Here is a 17,392-nt window from a genome sequence, read left to right as displayed (position 1 = left end):
ATGTAAGTATGCTCTCTCTAATTCTCTCTCTCTTTGTTTCTTAAGGAAGACATCCTCTTCTGCAAACCAGGACAACATGAGAGGATATTTTTTAGAACTGGACAGCTTTGTGACATGTGTTGGTTGGTATCTGTGTTGGTATCTGTACTGATGGCTCAAAAGCCATGACAGGGAGACATCGTGGAGTGGTAACACGCGTGCAAGCAGTTGCTCCCGACGCCACTTGGGTACGCTGCAACGTCCACTGAGAGGCTCTTGCCTGCCAAGGGAATGCCTGACAGCTTGAAAGACGTTTTGGTCACTAGAGTGAAAATGGTTAACTTTGTTATAAAGCATGGCCCCTGAACTCTCGTGTATTTTCTGCATTATGCAATGATATGGGCAGCTACCATGTAACGCTTTTACAAGGGGCAAGGTATTGGCACATTTTTTTAATTACTGACATTAATTTTCACTTGTCTGACCGATTGAATGATGAAGTTTCTCACACGACTGACCTATCTGGGTGATGTTTTTTTCTCACCTGAATCTAGGATTACAGGGACTCTCCGCAACTATATTCAATGTGCAGGACAATATTGAGGCTATGCTTAAGAAGTTGGAACTCTTTTCTGTCTGCATTAACAAGAACAACACACAGGTCTTTCCATCATTATGATTTTTTGTGTGCAAATTAACTCAAGCTTACGGACAATGTCATTATGTGATACAGCGAAGCACCTGAGTGAGCTGGATGCGCAATTTATCAGGTACTTTCCCGAAATGGACAACACAAACAACTGGATTGGTTATCCCTTTCATGCCCTGCCTCCAGTCCACTTACCAATATCTGAACAAGAGAGCCTCATTGAAATTGCAACAAGCAGTTCTGTGAAAATTGAATTTAGTCAGAAGCCAATGCTAGATCTCTGGATAGGGCTGCGCTCAGTTTCTTGCCTTGGCAAATCGCGCTGTTAAGACACTGATGCCCTTGGCAACCACATACCTACAGTGTATGTGAGAGTGGATTCTCGGCCCTCACTAGCATGAAAACTAAATACAGGCACAGACTGTGTTTGTAAAATTATTAAAGACAGACTCTCTCCAATACAACCCAACATTGCAGAATTATGTGCATCCATCCTTTCAAGCACACCCTTCTCATTAACCTGTGGTGAGTTATTCACATTTTTTTATGAACAAATAAAGTTTTATATGTAAGATGGCTAAATAAAGAGCAAAATGATTGATTATTATTATTATATTATTATTTGTGCCCTGGTCCTATAAGAGCTCTTTGTCACTTCCCACAAGCCGGGTTGTGACAGCAACTTTACAAAAAGTTTGGGAACCCCTCTTTTAAATAATATACTCTACAAGTACATCACATTTCCAGAGTGGGTGCTCTGCTACTTTGGAAGTTATGATACATTTTAGGAGCACCACCAACATAGTGAATGGGAAAATGGATTCAAAGGGAAGTGCTGGTGATTTGATGAATGTAATTGGTTAATGACTTATAATGTCAATTTCTATGAATAAAATGGTTCACATCTTCAAAAGTAAGTAGCAGAGCACCCACTCTGGAAAAGTATATGGTTCCAAAAAATGTCCAAATCAAAAAGGATACTTTCAGGAATACTCTATATTTAGAGCACACTATAAGGAGTATAGTGACCAAATGTTGTCTGTATCATGTACGGTTCACGGAACATAGGTTCTTACCGGATGCATATATAGGTCTAAAAGGGGCCTAAAATGGCCACGTTCATCATGATTTTCTCAGAAATGGTTTGTGATTCAAATGTAAAAAGCATATCAAACATCCTTCCTCCCAATTAAGTTTCTATGCCAGAACAATCGGAGATACCAAAAAATAGTTTTGGGCCTTCCTGGTGTGGAATCGCCCAGAAGCTCTGTGGATCAGTCCACTACTGTCGGAGACAGTGACTCTTTAGTAGTGATGATGGAGTTGGAGCGTAAATAGGTTAAGTGGCCCCCAGCCAGGAACAGGGTACTGTGGCGCCAGAGTGAGACAGAAGGTGTACTGGTGTCCATAGTTCTACTTGTTTTATAGCTACAGTGTCAAAGTGAAATACTGTACACCAGCTGATTAAAAGGCATCTCCTATGAGCAATATGGAACCTGTGAGGATAAACTAAGGGACATCCTTGGAATTAGGGGGAGGAAAAGTACTTGGCAGTCTAATCACATTTGTTCGCTTTGTCAATTGGCTTGCTCAGTTTCAATTGGATCATATTTTACAGCAAAGGAGATGCTCTACCTCAGTGATTGAACCAACTATTTTTACGAAGATAGAACCTATTGTATTTGCATATCATGTAAGCGTATCTTAACCACTGGCTAAGGCTAGGGTGGTGGGCTGGAGAGAGCAATTTTATTTTAAACATAACTGCAGAAATCTAGCCTGGGTTCCAGTCTGTTATGGAATTGATATTCAAAACAGTTGGGCCTTTCTGTGAATCTCAACAATTCAATATGCATCTGAATATTGTGCAAGGTCACTGATCAGCTGCTGAATATAAAATTGAATAATTCCATGACAAAATCTGGAACCTCAATTTAGAATTACATTTTTAACAACAACATGAAATATTGAGATGTTAGCTAGACAAGCACTTGTATTTTGATGTTTAAATCAAAGCGTATACGTGTTGTGGTTGAAATTGCAGTTTGTATTAAGTGACTTGACCAGGCAACTTTTGACAGATTGATTTGGCTTGACAATGGAGTAGGCAAAAGTCCAAACAGATCTGGGACCAGGCTAGCAGAAAACTGCCTTGAAGAGCACATTAACAAACTCATTACATGAGTAGGTTCCAATTTAAAATGCTGGTCGGTTGCGCCCCACGGGTTTCAGACTAGTCAAAGTGAGAGAGCTGTGTGATAAGAGCTGAGGTGACTGTTTGACATGACTACCTTCCCACAGCCAGATTGATAACACATTGTTAACACTTGTTAACCCCTTGAGTACCTGTATAGGGTTCAAACCAGAGTATAATACCACATTTAAAGCTGCAATATGTAACTTTTTGTGCGACCAGACCAAATGCACATAGAAATGTGTGTTAGATATGTCATTCTCACTGAAAGCAAGACTAAGAAGCCGTGGATATGTTCTAGGCAAGCTACTTCTATGCTTCCCAGTTCTTAAGTTTTTTTTTGTGTCTTTTACTTTCGGATTTTTACACCAGCTTCAAACAGCAGAATTATTTTTGGTTATGGAAAAGACATTTCCGAGCGGTTTAGATGATATAATGATTATCTACACTATACTTGTTTATTTTGTCAGATACTGTACATGTAAACTGAAAATGGAAGAACTATTAGATTTTTAGCAACCAGGAAATGGCAGAGCGATTTTTGCATAGTGCATCTTTAAATGGTTCTTGACTTTCTCTCTCCATTTAGTTGCTTTGAATCAGTTGTATGGATGTTTTGGAATGACATCAGTTTAACATTAATGTGCTTTGTTTTATATATTAACTCAGCAAAAAAAGAAATGTCCCTTTTTCGGGACCCTGTCTTTCAAAGATAATTAGTAAAAATCCAAATGATTTCACAGATCTTCATTGTAAAGGGTTTAAACACTGTTTCCCATGCTGTTCAATGAACCGTAAACAATTAAGGAACATGCACCTGTGGAATGGTCATTAAGACACTAACAGCTTACAGACGGTAGGCAATTAAGGTCACAGTTATGAAAACTTAGGACACTGAAGACACCTTTCTACTGACTCTGAAAAACACCAAAAGAAAGAGGCCCAGGTTCCCTGCTCATCTGCGTGAACGTGCCTTAGGCATGCTGCAAGGGGGCATGAGAACTGCAGATGTGGCCAGGGAAATACATTGCAATGTACGTACTGTGAGACACTTAAGACAGTCCTACAGGGAGACAGGACGGACAACTGATCGTCCTCGCAGTGGCAGACCATGTGTAACAACACCTGCACAGGATCGGTACACCCGAACATCACACCTGTGGGACAGGTACAGGATGGCAACAACAACTGCTCAAGTTACACCAGGAACGCACAATCCCTCCATCAGTGCTCAGATTGTCCGCAATAGGCTGAGAGAGGCTGGACTGAGGGCTTGTAGGCCCGTTGTTAGGCAGGTCCTCACCAGACATCACCGGCAAAATGTTGCCTATGGGCACAAACCCACCGTCGCTGGACCAGACAGGACTGGCAAAAAGTGCTCTTCACTGACGAGTCGCGGTTTTGTCTCACCAGGGGTGATGGTCGGATTCACGTTTATCGCCAAAGGAATGAGCGTTACACCGAGGCCTGCACTCTGGAGCGAGATCGGGTTGGAGGTGGAGGGTTCTTCATTGTCTGGGGCGTTGTGTCATGTATGCTACCTTTTTTTCCAAATTCCAATAGCTCTTTAACCATTACTCCTAAAACTTTCAAAACTGGTTGTAGCTAACCCGATGGCATAGACACACATTGCACACACTTTTTTTGTTGTCGATTTACATTTTGGAATTTCAATAGCTCTTTGGTCATTATGACCTACTGACTTCAAACAAGGTTCAGAATGTACACTCAGTGGGCCTACACATTGCACACCATTTAGTTTGTCAATTTTCCTCTCACTCGATTTTACATTAATTTTTCAAATATTCAAATTTCAATAGCTCCTTGGTCATGTGTCCTACTGACTTCAAACAAGGTTCAGAATGTCCACTGACTATGTATTGCACACACTTTAGTTTGTCCATTTTCATCTCACACGTTTTTACATGAATTTTTCAAACTTTGAATTTGACTTAAATTTTTCAAAGCATTTTTACATACCTTCATAATTGTAATACATACTGTGAAAAACTCTCTTGGCTGCTGGCTCTGTCACTTTCAGACATGCGCAGAGCAGACTGAAAGGGGAAGGGTAGCTCTTGACTTGAACCACATGGTTCTTCTCTGTAAAGAGAGAGTAATCCAAAAGGCACAGACACACACCTTGACTTTCAATTGGCACCCTTGACCTGTGTATTCTCTCCTGATTGGCTCTGTGGTGCTTAGTCAATGGGAACTCCGTTGCCGGCCCCATCATAACGTTTTTACACAGTCTGGCAGTCTGACTAAAGTGCCAGAGGTATGAGGAGAGACATCCTCCTTTGTATTTATGGGAACAAATATTTCCCAACACTTTGGATCCTATTCTTGGACAGTTAGAAGACAATGCGTCAATGCAATTTTTTTACTAAATACTGTCCATGACTAAACCCAACCTTGTGGGTCTGTGGGAGTTTGGGCCAATAAAGTGCCAACTCAATTCTACCACTGACTAGTCTCTCATGCCCCTATGAACGGGGACACAGGGCAATAGTGTTTAATCTAAACCAGCCTTTTTTTACTGGAGTACACTAACCCCTAATTGGGGCTCTTTTCTTGACACACAGTAACTGTTTACCAGATAAGAAATCAAGAAGAACAAAAGTAGATTGTTGTAAGGGCAATCCTGTGCTGGCCCCATTGTCAAATCCATTCTGGATTCTGAGTGGTAAAATCATAGCTGAAAAATGCCTTCATCAACTGCATATCATAAAGTGCTATTGCAAATATAAGTATTATGTTCAAAAACTGACATTTTCAGATATTATTTTGACAAACACACTTTAACACACTTTGGTGTTTACAATTCATTCTCTATTGTCATAGACTTAATGGGCCCTGTCATCTTTGTGATATGACTTTCTTTAAGCACGTACTGATGAAACTGTCACTTAATATTTTTTTCTTAAAGTCTACAAACGCTCTACATTTATTCACTCTGTGATAGGGTTGGATCCTATCTGCTACTTTTATTATTCTCCTGTAAATGGTTCAGTGCCTATAATTAAGGCTGTGTGTAGAATGGGGCATGCAGTAAATTACCTCTATTAGATTATAGTGATAAGGAAATCAGCATACAGTATTAGCCTGTGTATTCATTTGCCTATAACTAATCAGAATTCCATGTTCACATAAAAAAGAGAATACTTCAAAATGAGAAGATCCTGCCATGGAAAAGACAACTGGGTGGACATAAAGTGGAAAGGAGGAGAAATAACTCCCATCATGCAGCAGGACACTTTCAGCTGCACGGTCTTTGTAATGCAGGTTTGATAGTTATATTTCAATAATGAATGGTTAGCAGTTATATGACAATCAGGTCAAAAACTCTTTATTTTATTTTTTGGTGTAGATGGCCAAGGAAGTTCCATAGAAGTTCTCCAACATCCCCTCCCAAATTGACATAGAACCATCACAAAAACACATGGAGCAACTGCGAAAAATAAATGGCTGAGGATATCCTACAAATGTCTGGTATGTAATGACTTTTAATTCAAAGTAAATGTAAATTCTTAATTTTTATGTAGTTGTGTGGGACAGCCATATGTTCAGTTCATGCCTATGATTTCAGAGTTCAACAAAGCCAACAACTGCTTCATGTGTGCCACTGATAAAGAACCTGGATGTGGCCCAAAGACTGACTGGGTTAGTAACTTTATTTAACATGTTTATAATCTTTTGACAACAGTGACGGCATGTAAGACAATTTATGATATAACACAATAGATGGCTAATTCGTCATACTGCATTGATATTTTATATTATTTACAACGTGTTATGCTTTGTTTTGTTTTAGATTTAATGTTTTGCATGCCAATGGTGGTTCCATGTGCTGTGCCTAGGAATGAAGACAAAAGAGTGATGAACACAAACTGGAAGTGCTGTCGGTTGTTGAAAATGTATGCTATACCCTATCCACAATATACCCTATCCACACTGAAGAGGCTCTGAAATGTACATAAACCAGGGATAAAGAGAGAAAGTTAACACAAATGTTTTGTACTTATTTGAAGTAAAGTGTCTGTTGACATGTTGGAAAAGATTAAAGGTCTACAATTTCTGTTAATTTGTCATAATTACAGTTTTATTCATTGATTTACTGGCCAGCATTACTGTGGTTACATGTTCAGTATATGTATTGACCAGCAAACCCACTGCAGCCCACCTCACTAGCTCACTCTCCATCCCTGCTTTGGACAATTAATAACATGACTCTAGTACTTTGCCCTTTTCCTTTATGGTTGATATTAAAGATGAAAGGAGATATTATCTGTCTATCTCCTATTGTGTACCACTGCTAAATACTGTGGAAAAATAGAAAACAGCAAAATAAGTACTTAGAACTACCAATTATTATAGATAAATATTAAAGAAAAGGGTAAACACAACACTCGACTGAACCCCCTAATTGTCAAACTAATATTAATGTACAACAATATAGAAGATACATGACTAGAGGTTATGCAATATGGGTGTATATTGTTATGGGTGTAAGATGGCACAGTGATGCCATCTGTTGGTAAATGTTCATTACTGCAACTCTTGTGTTTTACCGGGGTGCTTGAGATACCCGGATGTGTTGTGATGTACTGAACAAGACTGGTTACTCGCATCAATGCCTCTGTCTCGTCATTTAGCATTCAAACATGGTGTCAGAGTCGGATAACTAACCATGCTTTCCGCAAATTAGAGTCACCTGCTCTGGTTTACAAACAAATGCTTATTTGTGTAAAATTTCGCCCGGAATTGGCCTTAAGCTAGAGTGAGTTTGCTAGTTAGCTTCAGTGTTGTTAGCACCGGTTAGACATGGCAGCGAACATTCCCCCTCCCGCCGTTATGAAGCTCAGCGGGGATTGGAGCACGAACTGGGATACGTTTAGAGGTGAATGGGAGGACTATGCGCTAGCAACGGGACTTCTGGAAAAGGAAGATGAGGTAGTGGCTGCCACTTTGAGGACTATAATGGGAACTGAATGCCGACACGTATACAAACACAACCTGAACCTAACAGCAGCACAGCAAGGTAACGCTATAGCTATTCTTGATGCTCTTGAACATTACTTTACGCCAGCAAAGAACGTCATCTACGAGCGTTATGTTTTCGGTCGTTGCAAACAGGAGGACGGGGAGTCCATTGACAGCTTTGTCACTAGGTTAAGGGAAAAGGCAGCTACATGTGACTATGGTGCTTTAAGAGATGAACTGATCAGAGATACGATTGTGCTTGGCATAACGGATGAGGGCACCCGCAGACGTTTGCTGAGAGAACGTGACCTGACGCTGGCCTTGGCAGTGGAGACATGCCGTGCAGCAGAGCTTACTGATATACGGATGAGGTCCATGGAGCTAGAAAGGCAACATACGGACAATGTAAATGCTACATTCAGGCAGCCAGTAAAGAAATTCCCCTTTGCCACAGCTAATGCTAATACTACAGCCAACTCTGCAGTAGACAACCCCAATACATGCCGATATTGTGGCATTTCTCATGGACGAGGAAAAGAACACTGCCCAGCCTATGGAAAAATATGCAAATCCTGTGGTACAGCTAATCACTTCGCAAGGGTCTGCATGAAAAGCAAGAGAAAGGAGGGTAAAGTGCACTCCATGGAAACAAACACAGATGAAGGGAACGACAGCACAGAGGATGTATATGCTAGCGAGTGCATAGGGGCAGTGAGGGCAAAAGGACAAAAGTGGTTTGTCACTCTGCTACTTAATAATAAACCACAGCAATGCCAGCTAGATTCAGGGGCCACATGCAACGTTATGAGCCTTAAAGACAAAAGGAGGCTTGCGCCCAGAGACAAACTCACACAGAGTAGCACCAAGCTGAAACTGTATTCAGGCCAGTTCATGACCTCTTTAGGCCTGTTTGTGACAGAGTGTGTTTTACGTGGCCAGAAATACACCCTTGAGTTTGAAATAGTTGAGGCTAGTCAACAGCCATTACTGTCAGGTTCTACATGCGAGCGCCTTGGACTTATTAACTTCACCATCCCAGCTGATCTTAACATTATAGACAAAGTCCAGGCTGGGCCCCTGAGCAAGGAGACACTCCTAAGCAAGTACCATGATGTCTTCAACGCACCGGTCGAGTCAGTTCCTGGGGAAGTCCACTTTGAGTTGGACGCAGAAATCCAGCCTGTCCAGTGTGCACCCCGCAATGTACCAGTGGCCATGAAAGCAGCTACGAAGGCTCAGCTTGACAAATACGAAGCAGATGGCCACATCATATCCGTCACCGAGCCTACGGACTGGATAAGTAATATGGTTATCGTCAAGAAACCAGACAAGCTACGGATATGCATTGATCCTAAACACCTCAACCGGGCTCTGCGACGTTCACATTACATTATGCCCACGTTGGAGGATGTTCTTTACAAGCTCCCAAAGGCCAGAGTCTTCACGCTCGTGGATGCCAGAGATGCCTTTCTGCAGTGCAAGCTCGACGAGCCCAGCAGCTACATGACCACCTTTTGGACACCCTGGGGCAGGAAGAGGTGGTTGAAGCTTCCGTTTGGTGTCTCCGTGGCTCCAGAGGTGTATCAGCGGAAACAGCATGAGCTGTTGATGGGACTTAGTGGCGTGGAACCCATAGCAGATGACATTCTCGTAGTGGGCTGTGGGGACAGTGATGAGGAGGCAGAATGTGACCATGACGCCAAGCTGCTGGCCCTGATGGTCAGATGCAGACAGGTCAAGCTAAGGCTAAGCATAAAAAAGCTTCAGTTTAAAGTGCCAGAGGTCCGCTTTCATGGGCACATCTTGTCCTCCACCGGATTGAAGGCGGATCCTGAAAAAGTGAAGGCTGTCTTGGAAATGCCCCACCCATCTGACGTGAAGGGAGTGCAGCGCTTCGTCGGATTCGTCACCTACCTGGCCAAATTCCTACCGCGGCCCTCTGAAGTGTGTGAGCCACTGAGGAGGCTCATGGACAAGGACACCATCTGGCATTGGCTCCCAAAACATGACGCAGCGGTGAGGGAAATAAAACAACTGGTCACCCAGACACCTGTACTGCGATACTACAATGTGTCAAAACCTGTCACGATTCAGAGTGACTCAAGCCAGTATGGACTTGGCTGTTGCCTCATGCAGGAGGGCCAGCCTGTGGCATTCGCCTCTAGGGCACTCACCCCAACAGAGCAGAACTATGCCCAGATAGAGAAGGAGTGCCTCAGCATTGTGTTTGCATGCCAACGCTTCCACCACTACCTGTACGGGCGCGACAATATTACCGCAGAGACCGATCACAAGCCCCTTATTGCTATATTCAGCAAGCCTCTCCTGAATGCCCCAAAACGACTGCAGAGCATGCTACTGGCCCTACAAAACTACAACCTCAAGGTGGTGTATAAGCCAGGGCCAGAGATGTATGTGAGTGACACGCTCAGCAGGGCTACTGCATCAGGCACTCACACACGCTCCATGCATGAACAACACGCAGTGTGCAGCTTGCAAACAGAGCAAGTGGATGTTGAACACATCAACCAGGCTGACTACCTTAATGTTACGGACCAGCGCTTTATACAAATCAGACAGCACACAGACAGGGACGGGCAACTCCAGGCATTGAGGTCTGTGATTCTGATGGGCTGGCCCGACTGCAGGGAAGAAACTGCTTTAGCCGTCAGAGAATATTGGCCAATCAAAGAGGAGCTCAGTGTTCAAAACGGAGTGATATTCAAGAGTCAGAGAGTCGTTATTCCCCGGTCTCTGCGCCCTGAGATGTTGGCACGCGTGCACTCAAGTCACATAGGAGGTGAGGCCTGTTACAGACAAGCACGTGACACACTGTATTGGCCAGGAATGCAGAGTGAAATTAAAGACTATGTCAGTAAATGCACAATCTGCAATGAATATGCCATTGAGCAACAGAGAGAGACGATGATGTCCCACGAGCTACCGATGCGCCCCTGGCAGATAGTAAGTCTAGATCTCTTCCAGCACAGTGGCAAAGACTTTCTGCTGGTAGTCGATCATTACTCAGACTTTTGGGAGATCGACCTCCTCCCCGACCTCTCAGCAGAGACAACGATCAAACGCTGCAAGGCTCAGTTTGCCCGCTATGGACAGCCAGATAGGGTAATTTCAGACAATGGACCCCAATTCTCAGGAGTTGAGTTCCGAAAATTTGCTGCAGGATGGGGATTCGAGCACGTCACTTCATCACCACGACACCCAAAAGCTAATGGGAAGGCAGAGTCCGCAGTAAAAATCGCAAAGAACCTCTGCAAAAAGGCTCTGCGAGAGGGCAAAGATGCCTGGAAAGCAATCCTGCAGTGGCGCAATACCCCGACAGAAGGCATGGACAGCAGCCCGGCACAGCGCCTCATGGCACGGCGCTTAAAAGCAGCTCTGCCAGTAGCCAGCACTCTCCTGGAGCCATGTGTGGTGACAGACGTGCTGGTGAAGCTACGTCACAGAAGACAGGTCTCCAAGTTAATCTACGACAAATCAGCAAAAGACTTACCTGAGCTCAGGGTGGGTGAAACGGTGCGAATGAAGCCACTACCAGGGGACCGGGCAGGCCTCTGGAGACTCGGATCCTGTGTACAGAAAGTGGCACCACGCTCCTACTTGGTCGAAGTGAATGGATCACTGTACCGTCGTAACAGGGTTGACCTTCGGATTGCTGAGCCAGCACCTACTCAGAACCCTGATGGTCAAAGGGGTCGCATGACAAAAGACAGAACCCCAGCAAGTCACATGGGGCCTGAGGCACTGGGCGAAGAGCCAGGGGATCACAGGTCGGCCGCTCCCTCACCCATCAATTCTCCCCTTAGACATTCAGGTGACACGCCTGTGCGGGAACCCGCAGTCCTCGCAGACAAGCCCCCTGTCTTTTCACGATGCGGGCGTCTGTCCCAGCCACCAAAAAGACTTAATCTGTAGGTTTCCCATCAGGGATTGTTGACAGAGATAAAAGTGAAGAGAATATCAAAATGTGTTGTTGTTCTGGAAAAAAAAAAAAAAAAAAATAATACTAAACTGTTCATGTTGGAAATTGTTACTAGGTTTGTTTTGTTAGTGAATTGACACCTCCTGTCCTATTTTATTAAAGGGAAGATGTTATGGGTGTAAGATGGCACAGTGATGCCATCTGTTGGTAAATGTTCATTACTGCAACTCTTGTGTTTTACCGGGGTGCTTGAGATACCCGGATGTGTTGTGATGTACTGAACAAGACTGGTTACTCGCATCAATGCCTCTGTCTCGTCATTTAGCATTCAAACATATATCTACTGCATGCTTCTTAGATGTGTAATTGACATGAACAAGGAGCTATTGAAATTTAAAACTATGAAAAATGTACATTACACTGCGTGATTTTACAGCACACAAACAAGAGTGTGCAATATAGATGGGTAGTCTGTGGACATTCTGTAGTTTGTTTGAGTCCAGTAGGTCACATGAACAAGGAGCTATTGAAGTTATAAATTCTGAAAAATGAATGTAAAATCAAGTGAAATGAAAATGGACAAACTAAAGGATGTGCAATGTGTAGGCCCACAGAGTGGACATGCTGAACCATGTTTGAGTCCAGTAGGTCACATGAACAAGGAGGTATTGAAATTAAAATGTAAAAAAAAAGTTTGTACTTTGTTTTATGCTCCATAACTAATTCAACTAGGAATACAAAATGCTATAACACTTCCACGTGTATTAGCTTTGGAAAGTGAATTCGTCTCCATATCGTGAAAATAAGACCTGTGCAATGTTGTGCGCAATTTTTTCCAACATCATGACACTAATTTTGAGTCTATGGCTCAAGTGGTTTGAAAGCGCGAATATACAACTTGAAACCGTCTTTACCTCGGTTGACTTTACTCACATAAAAACTGTGGATGGGAACCTGGTTAGGCTACTACAATCACCTAAAGTGTTGGATGACTTTCGAGATAAAAAATCATAAGAATTCACTTACTAAGAAGATCCCTCCCTGCAACTTGCGTGTAGTGGGAGCGGTATCGTTTCGACGCATTGTCCTCTCCGAAATTAGGAAGGTGAGATGTATCTGTGGGGTTGCTGGTCCCTGTCTGCGATATTTCAACAGTTGGACTAAATATTATTCAGATCCTTTTCGACCAGTTTGAGGTTGTCACAATGCGTTTGCCTCAGACCATTCAGGACGGCATTTTGTCAGGCTACACTTCTATGACGTAATGTTATATTCTACTAGCAATTAAAAATATTGGACATGGATAAATATTTGGTCATTTTAGTCGTTGATTTGACCGGTTAGGCTGCTTAAAACAACTCCCCGCATCACCCCCAGGCAGGCGCATTTTAAGTCATGAATGTGTCCGTCTTCGATAATTAAGCGCAATGGGTGACTGTAGGCTGCTAGTGTCATTACAGACATGATAACTAACAGATGGACCCTCTTCCAAGGTAGCTAAAATCCATTATGAAAGCCTTATCTAGTAGCCCTTCTATTTTATAACAAACGTTTTAAAAACGAAGTAACTGGTTTCTTATTTGGTGTAAATGTCAATGATAATTACCACATGACAGGAGATACAGTACATTCAGTTAACGAATTGATAGGTAGGCTAACAGATACATATCAAACATTGAACATGGATGAACCTTTGGCAAACTCCCCCACAATACAGACTGAGATGTGCATGACGCCTCTGAACATGTTACTTTAGGCCTATTGCCATTGCGTTCCAATGTATGCGTTTATCAGTACCCAAATCTGCCATTTTCAAGTCGTATACGGGTACGAGTGTAAATGGCTACAACCCTCAGAGATCACCAAAGCGGAGGCTTGTTCTCCACTTTAAATGTAGCTAATTGTGATTGTTAGGTTCAAGACAGGCAGTTTATTTACCCATGGTTGCCCAGCCCTCACACCACTCTACTCCCCTTGGGTGCTTAGTAGCATTGTCCTTTTCACTGTTTAATGGGCGGGGAAAATGGTGCCACTGGATCATTGGTCTCCTCTGGGTTTTATGATGATTTCTTATTGCCTTTCTTCCGAACCCCTGCAGCTCTCTCATCTGGTAGAATTACAGTACAGCAGCAATTGCTTAGCAACCATGGGACCCCTCATGTTGGAAGCTGATTGGCTGCTGTGTTCCTTGCTCCGTATTTAGCCTGATAAACAACGTAACAGAGGCAGACGCCCCAGGAAAATAAGATATAGGTGTCGCTTTTACTTTGAAGATCACACATGGAAAATCATATCCGCCTTGGTTATATGGTTTTACCCCAACAGAAGCAGTTACTGTAAAATCTGTTACTTGTGACTGGAATAGATATTACACAGACATCCTGTAAAAGGCTTAATCAAGACACAAATTGATAAATGGGTTACCAGATGCACTTACATCTTATTCATGTTTTTCTGTTAAATGAGATGTATCAGAGATGATTAACATACTCTGGTACATAAATCCTTGAAATGGGTGGCCAAAAACACACATTTCCCCATGGCAAATTACAAATCTAATCTATACAATATGCAAAGTTTGTTACATTTTCTATCCTTGCTGTGTGAGCAGTAGCAGGATAATATGACCTGCTGTGAGCTGTGACCATCACCTCCAGGCTGTCTGGGGAATAGACACAGAGGGCACTTTGTTGATCAACTCAGACATTTACAGGCTGGGGTGGAGTTTACAATCCTGTTGGGAAAGCATTTGTGGCATTGAAAAGGATAGGACCACTATAGAAGAATTAGAGCTTTTGATCTAATTTGTGTTGAACAAATGAGAAACTTGACATAATTCCTTCATTGCAAAAAGTATCTGCTTACCATTTAATAAAAATGTTATGCTCTTTGAATTCTAAATATTATAGTTTTTGGTCTTGTCATTTAATAAATTACTATAAGGACAATGGACATAATACAGATCCTAGCCATTACGTTCAGGAATATTACCATAACATTAAACCAAATGTAATTATGACTAATAGACAGTTTGGGTGTGTAGCAACAAAACCGACATGTGCGCAACTATGGGGCAAAACAGATGGGGCTGGCTTAGATTGTTGACAACATGTAAACAATATTTATCTCCAATGTTTATTGAAACATAAATACATTTGCACAATGAGCACTTGTTGTCTCTCAAATACATCTTTACTGTTGTTGGTTAGCTAGCTAGCTAGTGAATTTGAGCCATATTAGCATAAGGTGACAGTCAAAACACCTCAAAACAGACATGGTATCAAGAACAAGATAAACTGGGCTGAAACGAGCCACTTACTATTCCCCACATGGCAGCGTCTTGTCATTGTTGCTAGCTATCTGGCCATCCAGAATAACAACAACACAAGGTGTTCCGAGCCACATTAGCGATTCTTCAATAAAATCTTTGTTGAGAAATACTGCACCAAACATCTTAGTCAGATGTAAGACTAAGATCTCCTTGGCAAAAAAAACCCATCAAAATGAATTATAGACTTCTTGAGTTATCGTATACTGAACAAAAATGTAAACGCAACAATTTCAAAGATTTTACTGAGTTACAGTTCAGATAAGGAAATCGGTCAATTTAAATAAATTCATTAGGCCCTACTCTATGGATCTCACATGACTGATCAGGGGTGCAGCCATGGGTGGGCCTTGGAGGGTATAGGCCCACCCACCTTGGAGCCAGGCCCAGCCAATTAGAATACGTTTTTCCCCACAAAAAGTTGTTATTACAGACAGAAATACTCAAAATAAATACAGAAATACTCTTGAGTTTTTATTTCAGCTCATGAAACATGAGACCAACACTTTACATGTTGCATAAATATTTTTGTTCAGTGTAGATTCATTATGACAATTTTGAGGAAGTGTATACTGGCTACAGCGTCTCAAAATGGACAAACAGTACTATTGCCCTGTTCTCTCATTTTTTTAAGCGACTGTCTTTTAAGGGAGTATACGAGCACATTCGTTAGGCTAGGCGCCATGGCGCTGCATGGTCAATCTGTCGTCTGCATTGGCCGTGTACCATTTAAGGTGATACTGCCTCTGCAGAAGTCAGGGCATTCATACTACTTGCGCGCGCAGAGCTGTTGTGAAGGAAGTTGTCAAGGAAATTAGTTTGTGTTTATACAGGACCTCCCGCCCCTACCTACCATCAACCAATCATGTCAATGCAGAGCCCTCCGCATTGTTACAAAATTTGGGAGGTCATAGCTCCGTACAGCGCTCAGTTTGACCTCTGCATGCCCCCATAGGCTCCGCAATGGTGTTGCACCCTCCATATGGAGCCTCCGACCACATTTTCGGATCAAGCATAAATTGGCTTTTAACTCTGTAGCTTTCAAAAAATTCTATAGAGTATTTCATTTCAGAGAGGGGGAACTTTATTAGCAAAGCTTAATTTTTATAGCCTGTTTGACATAGTTCATGGTGTTTGTGTGCCCTTGTAGCAACTTTAATTATTTAAAACAAGACTTAAAGAGGACTCTTTTTTGGGGAGACATTCACGTTTTATTATTATTATCCCCGCTAGAGGGCAGCATTGTACAAGTCAAATTCCTTTCCCCAAAATGTCCAGAAACACAGGATGTGAAAGAACAATGGGGGAATTTTGAAGAAGTACATCTAAAATGACTTTAACCTGCGAATTTATGGTTTAGAATTACATATGATTACATCACATGCAATGTGTTCTGGTGTCTTCTGCAAACGACGGTGCCATATAAATTATTTACAGCCTTTTAGTGTATCATGTAGCAGTAAGAACTGAAAAATACAGAATTCTGGCTCTGCTGTCCTAAATTTGAATCATGACACATTCATTTTGAGACCCTGAAAACATTATAACATTTTTAATAATGTGGCTCCAAGACAAATTCCTTATGATTTATTATGCCCATATAAAATTAGTATTTTCAGAGGGATGATGATCTGTCATAGTTTTTACTGGTTTTCTGAAGCTAGAGAGTGAGAAACCCTATCCACTGTGTCCGATAGGCTACAGGAGAGTATCTATTTTAGAGTCAAGCCTAGTCTTTGTGATCTCTAAACAAGCTCACAGCCCTCTGGTGGTGTAGGGGTTAACGGGATGGAGGCAGTTGAAAGCAAGTCTTCTTAATACCTACCGCAGGAAGCTCCTCCCCCTGTTGTGGCGGGAAATGCTGGTGTGCGAGAGAGAGCGAGAGAGACAGAGACATGTAAAACATATGTTTCCCATGCCAATAAAGCCCTTTTAATTGAATTGAAGAGAGAGAGAGAGAACTGCAGTGGCTGAACCTAAAAAGGAGCGTATCTACTACTACTCTACCTGCTACCACCGGGTTGCCCTGGCAACATGCCAGAAGCAAGCACCTAGGAGGAAGGGGAAGAGAAAGAGATAGCTTTTACAGCCCCAGCCCCACACCCTCCCTGTTTTGGCGCGAGAGGGACAGAGTGATAATGCTATGTCATAGCAGTAGATGGGCGGGGACTAAGCAGGCATGAGTGTAGGGGAAGAACAAAGAGGGTAGAATAGAGACACACACACACACATCTCTGAGGGTAGGAGCCAAATTACTATCTTAACGGTAATCAATCTCCAAAATAACTGCCCAGGTCTGTCTATTCATCCATTGACCCC

General features: G+C 42.4%; 1 protein-coding gene across 1 annotated transcript in view; it reads right to left on the bottom strand.

Annotated features, from left to right (window-relative positions):
• The window catches only part of LOC110497997 (cytosolic 5'-nucleotidase 1A-like), a 31,000-nt gene extending 16,717 nt beyond the window's left edge, over positions 1-14,283 (bottom strand). Inside the window, exon 1 of the mRNA XM_021574522.2 lies at positions 12,772-14,283. Within this exon, the coding sequence (XP_021430197.1) occupies positions 12,772-12,828 (57 nt within the window). The 5' untranslated portion in view covers positions 12,829-14,283. The remainder of the gene's footprint in view (positions 1-12,771) is intronic.
• Between the last annotated feature and the right edge of the window lie 3,109 nt (positions 14,284-17,392).

The sequence above is a fragment of the Oncorhynchus mykiss genome, chromosome 19 (genome assembly GCF_013265735.2).
Source record: "Oncorhynchus mykiss isolate Arlee chromosome 19, USDA_OmykA_1.1, whole genome shotgun sequence".
Classification (NCBI taxonomy): Eukaryota; Metazoa; Chordata; class Actinopteri; order Salmoniformes; family Salmonidae; genus Oncorhynchus; species Oncorhynchus mykiss.
Note: the sequence above shows the minus strand (reverse complement) of the source record. Positions and strands in the feature narration are given on the sequence as shown.